General features: G+C 30.6%; 1 protein-coding gene, 1 non-coding gene and 1 pseudogene across 6 annotated transcripts; 2 read left to right on the top strand and 1 right to left on the bottom strand.

Moving 5' to 3' along the window:
• Positions 1-96: 96 nt before the first annotated feature.
• On the bottom strand, positions 97-168 carry TRNAK-UUU. Its single transcript has one exon. It is a non-coding gene; the product is annotated as a tRNA-Lys (tRNA).
• A 52-nt stretch (positions 169-220) lies between these two features.
• Positions 221-6,269, top strand: LOC123214966 (protein WHAT'S THIS FACTOR 9, mitochondrial). Of its 5 annotated transcripts, XR_006501927.1 has the most exons (5): positions 221-823; positions 2,345-3,482; positions 3,989-4,057; positions 4,205-4,280; positions 5,933-6,269. XR_006501927.1 is itself a non-coding variant. In XM_044634991.1 (2 exons), the coding sequence occupies exons 1-2, from the start codon at positions 323-325 to the stop codon at positions 3,077-3,079; spliced, it is 1,236 nt and encodes a 411-aa protein (XP_044490926.1). In that variant the 5' UTR covers positions 221-322; the 3' UTR covers positions 3,080-3,691. The 5 variants fall into 5 exon arrangements, 1 of the variants encoding a protein (XP_044490926.1); XR_006501925.1 differs by lacking the exon at positions 3,989-4,057; XR_006501928.1 differs by lacking the exon at positions 3,989-4,057 and having other exon boundaries at positions 4,210-4,280.
• A 4,682-nt stretch (positions 6,270-10,951) lies between these two features.
• Positions 10,952-13,987, top strand: LOC123213357 (annotated as a pseudogene).
• The last annotated feature ends 735 nt before the right edge of the window (positions 13,988-14,722 follow it).

Here is a 14,722-nt window from a genome sequence, read left to right on the forward strand (position 1 = left end):
TAAGGAATAATCAACGACGTAGGGGTAGAATGGGCATTGTACAAACAATAGATTAATCAGATCACAAAAAATTTATAAAAGCAATATTCAAAACGTCGCCGTCTGTGGGGATCGAACCCACGACCACGTGGTTAAAAGCCACGCGCTCTACCACTGAGCTAAGACGGCTTTCTTAGCTGGGGAGATTTTTAATATTTTTCAGTAAATATGAGGCACTTATCCTTAGGGCCTCTAAAATGCCCTTAGTTAAAGTTGAAAAATATTTCTCAAAACACAGGGTGCACTCTCTTCCATCTCTCGCTATTTACGTGTCCGTGACTTCATGGTTCCGCCGTCGCGGTTGCTCTCCGATGCCACCTTCCTGCACCGCCTCCACCAACTCCGCACATTTATCGACGCACGCGTTAAATGGGTACGTGACCCCTACCTCGACACCGTTGTCTCTAAAGAGAAAGACCTCAAGCAAATCATTTCCCTCAAAAACCAAATCCTCTCGTCATCTCTCCCTCTCTCCACTCTCTCAACTTTCCCCGTCAAATTCTTCCTAAAATATCCTACTTTTTTCCGAATATTCCAACCCTCGCCCTCCTTCCCGCTCCACATCAAGCTCACCCCTCAATCTCTGACTCTGCACAAAGAAGAGTCCGCCATTCACAGCTTGCCATGTCACCGTGATGACGCCGTTAAACGGTTGGCGAAGTTGCTGATGCTGGCTAATGCTAGGAAGCTGCCGTTGCATGTTGTGGACAAGTTCAAATATGACCTCGGTTTGCCTCATAATAACATTAAGTCCCTGCTTGCTGATTATCCAGAGTATTTTCAGGTTTGTGAGTTAGTTTTTTAAAATTGATTAGTTCTAAATTAATTTAAACTGTCATTCTAGGTTATAATTTTATACCCAATATCATATTTTGCCTGAAAATTTTCCGGCCATTCGATTACGTCTTCCAGCAGCCAGATTCTGGTAACTGGAAACTTTGGCAGTTAACAGAGTTGAAAATTTTTCAAAGAGGCAAATTCCAGGTTGATGTTTATCATTTTAAGAAATTTAGTTTATCAAAAATTTTCAGAGTTAGATATAAGTTGTAAATTTTAAACTGTTCTATTCCATGCATTTATCTGAAGTTAAATGGCAATATGAAAAGATAAACAACAGAAAAAATAAATTGCCTGCTTAGATTGAAGATGAAGGTGCCAAAAACGATTATATTTTTAAGTTGATGTTGGTTAGTGCAGATATGATGTTGCTTGTTAATAATGTTATCTGTTTACTACAACTCCTTTGTTTATGTATCATGAGTTTTGATTATGCTTTCATGGTAAACTGGACCAGTTTTATGGACTACTTGACTACTTGTAAATACAGTTTGCGACTAGCTTATAGGTGGCAAATTTTAGTTGGGAAATTTGTGATGGAGGGAATGCAATTGTTTCATAATTTTTATAAATAATTCTTGATTACTAAGTTGATTTTGATAATTATAGATATGATTTTGCATGTTATCAATATAATGTTATGGTTTAAGAACTTGTTTATATATAAAGTTTTCACTATAAATTTCTTTTGGACCTGATCCATGGTCTACTTACCAGTATGTAAATTGCATTATCTAATTGGAAAGGTTGAGAGTAAGGCTATACACTTGTTTATATAATTGCATTGTTCGGCTATTTGTAAGGCTCAATAGTGATAAGTTTAGCCTAAGGTTTCTAATTAAAAATTGCCATTAAATGAAGCCAGCTTTCATGATTGGGCTCCAAGTACTTTGTTTGTTGGTCAAATAGAATTCTGCTTCTTAATAAAATGACATATTGGTAACTTGCTGTTCATATTTATAATATTTAGTGTCAAATTGGTAACCAAAAGAATATTCCACTTTAGTAACATTAAACTGATGACTAATGAATATTGTTGTTTTATGAAAACAGCATATAATTGGTAAAAATATTACTTTTTTCACATTCAAGCTGGCTAGTATTATATATGGATTTGCCCCATAGGGCTTCCCCCCCTTTAGACTAAAATCTTGGAAGTGTCACCCCAAAAATCTTTCTATTACTAATGTTATTGCCCAAAGAAGCCTGCTAAAGTTTTGAGTCATTGATGGAGTTTCATCAATTTTCAAGTTTCTCCATTTTTTTTCAGTTGTGTTGTGGGAACACCAATGTTTTTAGCAAAGTTTTAACAGGTTTGTGTAAGTTGTAGAATGCCCAATAATAAATGAACTTCAGTCATATTTCTGTAACTTTCCTCAATTAATAAATTTCAGTCATGGAAAAATGTAAATTGAATAAAAGGCTATTACAAAATGTTTATTATAACTTTCTGGGTGATTATTTTCAGGTATGTGAAATCACAGATCCTGTTACTAACAAAGAAACACTGGCATTGGAGTTAGTTTCTTGGAGAAAAGAACTTGCAGTATCTGAAATGGAAAGAAAAGTGTGTAATGGTGATATTTCAAATCTAAGAAAAGGAAGGTGCATAGAGTTTCCAATGAATTTCCCTCGAGGGTTTGACTTGGAAAAAAAGGTTAAAAATTGGGTCGAAAAATGGCAAGAGCTGCCTTATGTTTCACCTTATGAAGATGCATTCCATTTAGCTCCGAGAAGTGACCTGGCAGAGAAATATACTGTTGCTGTGCTTCATGAGTTGTTATGGCTTTTGGTGTCAAAGAAGACAGAGAGAGATAATGTGTTTTGTTTGGGAGATTATTTGGGGTTTGGTGATAGGTTTAAGAAGGCTTTGGTGCATCATCCGGGGATCTTTTATGTGTCTAATAAGATTAGGACACAAACTGTGGTGATTAGGGAGGCTTATAAGAAGGATTTTTTGGTACAGAAGCATCCGTTGATGGGGATGCGGCATAGGTACATTCATCTCATGAATAAATCAAAGGATAGAAGTAAACAAGTTCGTGTCCCATCTTTGGGTTCAACAGGAAAAAGAAAGGTTAGAGAGAAAATGACAAAAGAGGATGATAAATGTGGTTCAGGAGAAGAAGAGGATTCCAATGAATCTTCTGATTCAGAGTTCCAGGATTTTGATAGTCAAGAAACTGTGAAGATGGAGACCTGATAAGTAGAGGATAAAGCTTTGAAAATTTAACTTGAGAACCTGAGATATATGCTTTAGAAAGCTCAAGAAAAGGTACACTTGTCAAAATCTATGCAACTTATCTAAGAAAAATGGAATGCAAGAGGCATTAATCATATGGCTTATGAAATTCATCAAACTTAGAAAGCGTTAGCCCAAAAAAAGGTAGCTCCAATCAATGGAAGGAGCTCAACCTAGTAATGTTTATCCGACATAGGATGAAATATCTGGACATTCATGGATATTGGATGATGACATCTATTGGAGGAGGGAGGATCAGTTTGTCTAGCAATGCAGAGTATGACAGTGGATTGAAGATAATCTGCGGTAGCTTCTGTTGTGCAGGGATAATGACATGCACTTACATTATGTTCGAGTATGGATGGTGATTTTCTTGCTCTTTTCTGCATATAATTGTTACAGTTTGGCAAAAGTATATGAATTGAACGTCATTTTGCAATGCCTCTGTCTGCATATATTGTTATTCTTATTTCTAGTTTTGCGATGTGATAAGCTGATCATGTCTGCAGTTTATAAATTAGCCCTGATTTTGTAGTATTATTTCTATATATTTTGTGATGATGCTCTTGAGTATATCTCCTAGGTAGATCCACTGCACTTCATGTACTCTCATTCCCTTATGATGAAACTATGTGGCCAAGCATAAAAATAAATGTATATTGGCTGCTACCTAAAATTCTGCATTCAATATGAATTCTCCAATCAAGGGGTTATGTTTTTGTCTAGAATTCATCCTAATAATCTTGTCTTACTGTTTGAACCTTCATGGTGTACATATATATATATATATATGTACATATGTATGTATATATTTTTTTTCAATTTAAATGAAATAATTGTTCTTTTTTGGTACATCCCTGACACTGTCAGATTGGTGTATCGAGGAATAAACTATTGCTTCAATGGGTCATGAATTTTGAGGTCTCAAAAACTGGACGGGTGATTCTACTTGCTATTACTGTTACTATGCCCGAGTGTAAACTGTAAAGTGCATCATTTACTAAGAATATTTGTGGGATTTACTGGTTGTACGGGATCTGATATCCGGCTGAGCATTTGATCCAACTTTGGTTCTTTTATGTGCAGAAAAGTCTTGGAAGAAATGTTTTTACTTCAGTTTCTTTCTTTAGCGTTTGAACTCCAGCTACTGGGTTGGAAAATTGTATGCCTCCTTACACTTCAGTTCTCTTGTGTTTTATTTTATCTTCTCTGTTGGCCTGAGATTTAGTATCACTCTGAGAAGTAGTGGACCATCAAATTTAGCTTTAATTTTTAACATTGCCAACAATCTTAATTATCAGTCTTTATTTATCTAATGGACATAAACACGTGTCAATAAAGAGGGCTCCTGAACATTTTCCAGTTAATAACATGATTTGACAAAATTTTTGATAAATCTTTTCTGGATTAAATAATTTTCTGTTAATTACCTAGCTGTTTACTTGCATATTCTTAGTGTGCCTAGCAGTATGTTTGTAGCTCTGATTTATATTGTTTAGAAGTAGATCTTGTCTTGTATATGTGTAATGTCCAATTGGATAGACCTAAATATCATTAAAAAAGAGAGGAGAAAACTCAATATTTATTAATATTCAAATTGATTTCGTTTACTAAAGAAACTTATAGTAGTTTGCTGTGAGACAACTCACAGATCAATTGGAGCATATAAATCACCTATTAACCTAATGAGTTGTCTTAACCTATGCCCTAATGATACACATTAAGATCATTAATGAACAGAAAAATTGACTTTTTCAACTATCCATCAAAAAAATATTTTATAACATTTTTTAATGAATCAAAATTACCAATTTTTTGTCCATTAGTGATCTGACGGTGTCTTTATGCTAAGTCAATTCTATATTTATTGTGTTTTCGACCGACCTTTAGACCAAGCTGTATAAAATGAAAAAAAAACATTGAAATAGTGTAAGTAGCTTAAATGATCTCATCCCCCAAATTAATCACAAACTCATGGCTCTTTATTCTTATGTTGCTTTCAGAACTGTAATTTTACATACTTTTATGTTGTACTCTTAACTTATTGAATAGTTAATGTTCTAATTGGTTGCATGTTAAAATAAATTTCTTGATTTTGTTTATAAATGAAATATTCACAATTATTTAAAAATTGAAAGCTGAATTTTAAGTTAATTTCAATTGAGTTCTTAGTAAAGTTTGAGGTGTTCTTTGTTTATTTTACAATAGAATATAGGTTGTCACGTATAGTCCAAACAAGTACAACAGCAAACAGAGATAGTACAAATTATACTCTATTCCTATTAAAAGGTGGCTCAATCTTACTTCTGAAATGTAGCCTTAATATTTCGGTTTCCTTGAAGAGGCCCAAACTGACCTCAAATTCTTAATTTAGGGAGATGTGAATCTGCCTGTCCAACAGATTTCTTGAGCGTTTGAGTTTATTTATGGCATGAAACAACCTGAATAGGTTAAAACAGAAAAGTGCATGGTAGACACCCCATTTTTTTGCCTTGAAAAAATTCCATTTAATCTTGTTAAATAAATATGCATGAGTGCCAAACTTCTTCGATTGTTGCCAGTGGCAATTCATGTATAATCTTTTTAGTAGAAAGAAATTTTTTTTCAAAATGTTCTGGCTCTCAACTTTTTCTCTAGGAAGAAAGGAAAATGGGAAGTGATCGATGCCATTTGTGTATAAGATAATATTGATGCTGTTTGTGTATAATTATTCAATATTGATGCCATTTGTGTGAATAATTCAATATCGTGACATGCCATATGATCCAAAGATTTCTCTTTTTTATTTATCTGTTTTTCTTTTTGGCATCACAGAACTCATTGGTGGACTGGCATACTTAAAGTTCAAATGTACCATTGGTAGCCAGATGCAGAGGAGATTACTAAAGTATTTGGCTGGTAACATTACCAACCCTTGACAACTTTTAGATGGGCATACTCTATATGATTCTTTTAATGTTAATCGAATGGTTGTCACAGACTGTTAATAATATCAATCGGGTACTTCAGTGAGATAAAAGGGATATTTCCAATACTTCAGTAAGAACAAATAGATGTTTTAAAAGGAGTAAGGTGTTGCCTATGCAAGTAATTTAATTATGGAGTGACAACTTGTGGCATGATATGCTCAAGTGTGAAGTTTTATGATGCCTTGTGATGCCAAATGTTTGTCTCAATAATTATTGGTAGAGATGCATTTTGGTTTGACCATTAATTCTTTTATTCTTGAAGACGCCATTGAACAAATGTGTGAACATATTCTCTGGTTCATATTTTATTAGGTATGATGGTCATTTTTGTGGGGCTGCCTTTGTTCTTGCTTTTTCGCCATGATTTCAAATTATTTGTCATAAAATTGGGTGGAAAAATTGACAACAATTAGCCAAGTTCCCATTCGTTACCTTTTCTCCTTAATGTGTTTTCGCAACTATTTTGTGTTTTGGGTAAGTTCATAGGGGTCGATCAACACTCCATGATATTTATAAAACAAATTCAACAGCTTTAAAGGGAGTAGATGCTGAGTCATAAAGACCATCTGGTTGAGTTCAGCTGACAGTCTGATTCTGATATGAGTCAAGTCACGTCAGCTCTGTCTTTCTCTGTCCTCTATTATTGCTTATCAACATCTCATTCCAATTTGATAAGTAATTTCAACCATCGTTTCATTTCATGTAGGACGTCCACTTTCTCTTCTTCTTCTCTTATCACTATTGCAACGCAGCTCTCGTTGGGTTTGCATGTTTTCATTTCTCTCTCTTCTGTAAGGTTCCTTTATAGTTGTCCGCCACGCAGTGGTCGCAGCCGGTAGCAGGGGCCAGCACGTGATTATCCTGCTCATCATGCCCCCTTAATTTATGGAAGCTTACTTGCACGCTTTTCACATGCCCTCCTGTTTTTACTTTACTGGAGGAAACAGAATCAAACCCACCCCACTAATATGTCTAAAATATTATTATTAACTTGCTTAATCTTACAAAAAAGGTTCCCTATTTTTTAAAATTTAGTGACGTGGCAATTGATTTGAAACGTTTTATATATGACTTATGATTTGTCATGTTTATAAGACATGAACATTTCACCCTACATTACGACGAAATTAATGCTTTCTTCTTTCACATGTGAAATCCCTCTCATTTGAAATCAATAACCACGTGTGAAATCTGAATTCTCCCTTCTCCCTTCAACAAATATATATATATTTATATATTTAAAATAAATATAATTTAATTATTTATAAATACATTGCATTTGGCGCTTGTTTTGAGTAAACACATGTTTCATGAGATTTTATTTTCAAAGAGTAATTTAGACGATAATTACGACCAGCAATAAATGATTGGTTAACTGTCACCTCATAAGAAAAATAATTAATCTATTTGCTGTCATAAATATAATTTAAGTCTATATCTTATTAATGGTTTTTTATTTTTTTAATCTACGTTAATTTTGTCTTGATTTCACAAACATCTCAACAATTATAAAATTATTATTGACATCTCTTAAGATTTTACTCCATAAATACGGCTCTCCTTAAGTTTTTTTCTGATTAAGTAAATTGGCATCATATAATATTAGTTTACTTCCAATGTGACATATCTCAATTTTCCATCATACAAGATAATATCAAATAATCTCTAAAGTAAAGTATCACTTTATTTTCAAATGGTTAAATATCAAATCTTAATATATCATTACATTTTGTAACCTAAGTATCTATACAGATTAACTGTGCATTAACTCCTTATTAGCCTTTAGCAAAGGTGTAATATTAGCGTCATCACTTATATAGCACAATTACGATTGAAAGACATGATATTGTCTCTTATATCAAATAATACGAATCTTGAGTTAATTATATATTAAAAGTTAGTTGTTAAATCTCATACTAAAGATCTATACTTTATAATATGAAATTCAAGTCTCATACTTTATATTTAAGAACTTAACAATGTAATATTAAAAAAACCTTTGAATGGGTAAAACATTACAAATCCCTCCACATTTTTTTATTATTCCTAATTTTGAAACACAATATAAAACTTACATTTAACACACCACAAAATCATACATGCTTTCTTTTAAAGAAATTAAATGTTAACGTAGCATGTGTTTTATCAAACATTGATTTATTTTATATATTCAAAACAGGTATATATAACATTGTTTAAAAAATAAATAAATTTTTTTTATTGATACACTATTTCACTTATCCAACATGACAGTCTTATCAAATAGGCCATTTTAATTGCATTTTATGTTTACCCACATTTAATATATTAGTACAATAGGAGTAAGACCGGTCTAAATTATGCAAAATAGTTGGTTGACTTTTTTTTTTTTTGTAAATTAATTAAATATTGTAAAATTTTTGTGGGTGTTTTAGAGGAATGCATCTGTGGTCTAGAATTTTCTAAAAAAAGAAAAAAAAGTTCTTCCCCAAATTGTCTGATTTTCCCTTTTTCTATTTTGTTGAAATGAATTACTGTGATTATAAATTAAATATTATTATTTTTTGTCTTTGTGATGGCGGACAGAACATTGTGAAAATCTCTCTCAGAATCAATGGTGGAGCCAAGAACTTTAATAGGGAAATCTGAGATTATAGTATATATTTTATTTACAAAGGGAAATACTATAATGTCTAATTAATTAATGTTGCCAATAATTGGATGCGACTCCACTTTGCATTAATTTGGATAGTTTGAATAGTAAAAGAATAAATTTTATATATAAAAAAATATAAATTTTGTATCAAAATTAAAATTTTAATTTATTTGATTTAATGATTATGAGATTAGTTATTAGATTTGAGATTTGTTAATTTAATATGATTGGTTTGATTTCAATATGGTAATTTAATTTAAGAGAGATTTTTCATTTAAAAAAAAAAAAAAACAGAAGAAGACTTTCGGTTTCTGCGTTGATGAGGAAGACAGTATTACGTGCAACCATAAATATATATTTAAAATTAATTCAGAGACTTGGGCCCAAATCTCTTATGACAACAATGTATATATAAAATACATTATCTTTTACCAGTGTCACCCAATTGATTTGATATTTTATAATTTAAGAGACACAGAAATTAATTTTATATAGATCAAGATGCCAGTGGCAGTGACCCTTTAATTAATTTTTGTTCCTCCGGTAATATAATAGGTAATTAAAATTCAGTACCGATACTGGAATTAACATTAGAAAGGTTGGTAGCCGTTAGATTTTGGCCCCTAAAGTTAGTTGGGGAGTTGGGTGTGTTGGATTGGTGGTTCCATGTCATCCCGAAAGTCGGTTGGCATATTGGCATTATATTATATTAAAAAATATATATTTGGCATGTGATATTATTTATTTATTTATTTAAATTTGAAGATATGGGTTATCCAGAGGCCAGGTGGATCTGACTAAGACAGAGAAGAGTGTCGTAGCAAGATCTGGCTTTTGGTTTTAAGATTGAATCTGGATCGTGAAGCTGAACCATGCTTTGATGCTTGAATTAAATATTCATTTAATGCATTAGCTTAATTAATTATGATAAATGATTTAATCTGCATGTGCTTTATTTATTATGGGCCAAACCAAAGGCTATTTTCTATTCAAATTATAACAGAGTCTCAAAATTATCTCTGCAATAATTTTAAAATCTATATTTTTCTATAAATTTATTATTATTAAAATTTTTAATTAAAGATAAAAACAAAATTATCATTAAATTTTAAAATTTTATTATTTTCTTTAGGTTTTATGAATTAATATTTCACTCTTATTAGTAATTTTAAAAAATTTATTTTTCTCAATATTTATAAGTTTCATTTTCTATGATTTAAAGAATTTAGCCACTGATCTTTTTTAATTAAAAATAATCCTTCATCGTTTAAATTTGAAAGATATAACAAAAAATGATACTCCGATCATCAAACAAAATGATAGTCATTAAAGAAAAAAAACAAACTCTAAAAGCAAAATATTAATTTTACAAACTTTAAAAATGAGTTTAAATATTAATTTTTAAAATTAGTAAAAAGAATAATATAATTTTTTAAAATTTAATAATAAAATAATAATTTTATCCAAATTTATAATAGAAAATTTTAATAATAATTAATATATAAAAAGTATTTAAATTTTGAAATTAATTTGAGTAAAACTTTCGTTGGAAATAGCCCTTCGGCCTTTACCTGGAGAAAACTAGAACCACATACTGAAAGCCCATCGTCATTAAGTGCATTCCAATTTCATCACATGCATTAAAAATGGTCACCCACCGGCCATGGATTTTGTGAATTCTGACATTAAAAATAAATAAATTTAAAAGCTTAATCCATAAATTCTCCTTCTATCTGAGGTCGACTGGTTTGTCCCATTACAAATGATTCTGTTTCCACTTTATTTTATTTTCTGGCTTTTGCTTTTCTCTTTATTTTATTTTATTTTTTTAATTTCAAAATTTATAATTACAACTAATAGCAAAAATTTTGGAACCACACAAAATACGAAGTCCGTATCAGTTATCATAAAATCGTTAGGACCCATAAAAAGAAATCATGAATTAAGTTTGTACGTTAAAGAATTTCTGGCTTCTAAAACGAATTCGACAAAGATGGTTGGGTTTGATTTGAAGCTCAAACTTGCCAACCAATTGATGGAGTTTTTTGGATTTAAAAAAAAAAAGAAGAAATAAATAATTTCATATAATTGAAATTTTACGTATTCATTTTATAGAATTTATTATTATATTGACTGCTAGTAATTAATTTTAACCTAACCCTACAAAATAATAAATCCTAACGTTTAATACAGTAGAGCTTCAGCTCTTATAAAAACTACTCTTGGTGCTCACATGAACTCACAAACAAGAGAGAGAGAAAGAGAGAGAGAGGGGAAGGAAAAGAGTTCGAAAGAGAGTTTCTTAAAAGAGAAAGAAGAAGAAGAAAAGAAAGAGAGAGATGGGAGACATTGGAGAGATTGTAGTGGTAGAAGAAATGGGAAGATCAACTCCTTCATCATCGTTTGATTATTATAATTCATCAGCAACAAAAGCAATGCCTCAACTTTCTCTCGACCATGTTTCATTTGTCTGCAAATCTGTCACAGATTCTGTCAGATTCTATGAAGATGTTTTAGGCTTTGTTCTCATCAAAAGACCTTCATCTTTCAACTTTGAAGGAGCTTGGTAAGCCCCCCCTCCCCGCAATTTTCTTTTAGTTATTTTATTTTATTTTCACATTGCTTAATTTCTCATGTTTGTGGTCTTGCTTTCATTTTTCCTTTTAATGCACTTGAAAAACTCCATCTGGGTTCTAACAATATTACAATTGTATTTTTTTTTTCATGCTCATCAATTACGGAAACTCTTCCTTGGTACAATATAAAGTAATATGTATATGGACAATATTATATGTATTTATTTTAAATATATAAATTGATATATAAATAGATACATACTTATGTATGTTATCACTTGACTTATCCCTTTTTATATTAAGAGATTTTCTTCAAATTTTAAAACCTTTATCACAAAGAAAGAAATATTTTTTCATTAATAATTACATTTTTAAATCTCATTTCTATTTTTTTAAAAATTTGAGAATGGGTCCTGTTTTGAAGGATTTGAATGAATACATAATGAGTTAAATTTATATTTTTGAAAATAATTTTTCACCCAAGATTCTTTTATAGATCCAAAACTATATGCACAATTTAAAAAAAAAAGAATTAATTAGAGGTTTGGATGGACTTTGGCTACTCGCAATAATAATTAAACATTATTGTTTCATAAATGTAACATTATACTTAACACATCTAGAAATTAATTTATTAATTTTATAAGTGCAATCTTCCATATTCATATTTTGAAAGAACATCTATTTTGTAAACCTTACCTTACCCCACAGCCAACTGAGGAAAATCTAAGTTGTGGTTAGGTGCATACCATCTGGAAAATTATATTAACTCAAAAAAAAAAAAAAAAAAGGTTTAATGATGGAAGACAATCCTTGTGAAGCATAAAATAAATTGGTGGAGCCATATGTTATCACAGAATTTCAATTGGGATGGTCCATTGAACAGTCTAATTAGAAAATGATACTCTTTTCTTTTCAATGTCTCTAAAAGTTAAAATTTTAGATGAAAGATAAAAAGAAATTAACATAGGAGAGTAATTGACAATGGAAAAAAATAAAATAAAATTATGAATATATTTTTTATTATATAATTAGATATATAAATGATATATAAAAGTAAATATAAAAAAATAGTCAATCATATAGTGACATATTATTTATTAATCTAATGTATATTGTGTGCACTTAAAACATTGCTCAGAAAAAAAAAAAATTATAGGGTTCGACACAACTCTAATTTACATATTGAAGTTGGGGATTTCTAAATTATAAATATATATATATATATATATATATATATATATATATATATATATATATATATATATATATATATATATATATATATATATATATATATATATATATATATATAAAATAACAAAAATTAGTATTATTATTGTGTTTTTTTTTTCCATTTTGCTTTTCTTATGATATAATATCAATGTTATATATATACATATTTTTGATACATAATTCATGTATATAAATTATATGTTATTATATGATTGAGTGTTATTTTATTTTTAATTTAAAATTATTTAATTATATGATAATATATCATTTATATATATAAATTATATATTAAAAAAAATATTTAAAACGTTTCAGTACAAGAATCTCTAGGTCCATACAAAAACATATGATGGCTACTCATTTCATATTTTGATTACTCAAAGTCTTTGTTCATTAAATATTTTATATAATTTAATGTTTTTGTTTGAAATGATATTCTTAGATGGTTGACAGATTCTCTCGTCTTTATAGCGCATGCACATAAATAGTATATTCTTAATCAATAAGTTGATTAATCATTGCTTAAGAGAGCTAATTTGGCTAATTACCTACAAATTAGTCTTAATCTCTATCTAAAATCCATAATGGTGACAAAATCAAAATATAACAATAGCAACCTAGAATGAAAACAACCAAGTCTTTGTTGGAAAGTCAGATTTGGTTTTAATTTTGTAATATGAAATATAAACTCTTTTTTTTTGTAAAGGTTGTTCAGCCATGGGATAGGCATCCATTTGCTGGAGGTGGATGATGTTCCAGGGAAGAAAGGGAAGATAAATCCAAAGGACAATCACATTTCATTCCAAACCTCAGACATGGAGATGATAATGAGAAAACTGGAGGCAATGAACATTGAGTATGTGACAGCAGTGGTGGAAGAAGGAGGAATCACAGTGGATCAGCTCTTCTTTCATGACCCAGATGGCTACATGATTGAGATTTGCAACTGCCAAAACCTGCCTGTTCTTCCTCTTTCTTCGTGCCCCTTGAAGCTACCTAAATCCAATGCCGATGCAAATCCATCCTTCTATGGTAACTTCTCTCTCTCTCTCTCTCACTCAATCTTCATTAGATGAATATAAAGATAGAATAGGAGACTTTTTTGAGCTTCGCTTGAATAAATTTTATTTTGTAGGAAGAGGGGGATCAGAGGTGGCATATTGTGCAGGAGAAGTTGCAGCTTTGATGATGGAAAATTTGGTGGTGGACATGATGGACATTTCCCTGTGAAGAGATGATCAGTTTATAATAGCAAAAGTATATTTTGCAACTTGTTTTGTGTACAATGTGTAAAAAGAGGATGAAAGTTTTGTAACGTGGGGACAAAATTGGTTTTGTTGTCACTTGTCACAAGTTTCTTCTGCAAGTTCTACTGTGATAAATAAGCTCTTTCTATCTCTGTCATGAAACTGTTGATTTCATTGAATGTATGAGAGCTCATTGTCTTAGCTTATACAGCTTCCTTCAGTGTCATAATTTTTCTTTGTGTGATAGACAATTTGAAAATTTCAATCCACTTCAAGATAGACAAAGGAACTGCACAAGTTTTAGGTTCTCTAAGCTAGAAAAATCAAAGTGCACCATACCTTCTACAGGATGGATTCTAATCAAATCAAAATCAAATCAAATTTAAACTTATTCGAGTTCAATTTAAAGAAGTTAAGTTCAAACTTGATAAATTTAGACAAACCTAAACTCGATTTCAATATGATGAATTAAGTTCAAGCTTGACATTGCTGAAATATATATTTCCAATGTGGGATTTAGCGGTCCTTGTCAAAAATTACCAACTGTAAGGATTTAAGGAATTATTTAAAGTTGGTAAGGCAAGTTATATAATGTCACTAAACTTCAAAAAATTTAATAATTTGTATTTACACTACCAAAATTTGACATTTACCCACTAAAACTTTCATTCCCCCTGTCGGAAATATAAATTGGATTTACAAGTGTGTAGATTGAAACCCATATTATATAAAACCAATTGACTTATGTTAAGGTTCAATCCACAACACTTATATACCACTCATTTTACTTAAGTTTATTAGATGTGAGAATCTTTTTATTTGAGTCTTCAACACCCCCGCTTAAGTGCAAACACCTAGGCTATTAGACCTGCCTTTCGGCTCAGTCGATTTTTGACTGGGTGTATTGTCACTTGTATCCAGGAACACTTAGGCTGTTAAAC

The sequence above is a fragment of the Mangifera indica genome, chromosome 4 (genome assembly GCF_011075055.1).
Source record: "Mangifera indica cultivar Alphonso chromosome 4, CATAS_Mindica_2.1, whole genome shotgun sequence".
Lineage (NCBI taxonomy): Eukaryota > Viridiplantae > Streptophyta > Magnoliopsida > Sapindales > Anacardiaceae > Mangifera > Mangifera indica.

Excerpts from the sequence above, each read along its gene's own strand:
- LOC123214966 (XM_044634991.1), top strand. The coding sequence starts at position 323 with ATGGTTCCGCCGTCGCGGTTGCTCTCCGATGCCACCTTCCTGCACCGC. Across the intron at positions 824-2,344 it reads ATTATCCAGAGTATTTTCAG|GTATGTGAAATCACAGATCC; the intron begins GTTTGTGAGTTA and ends GATTATTTTCAG.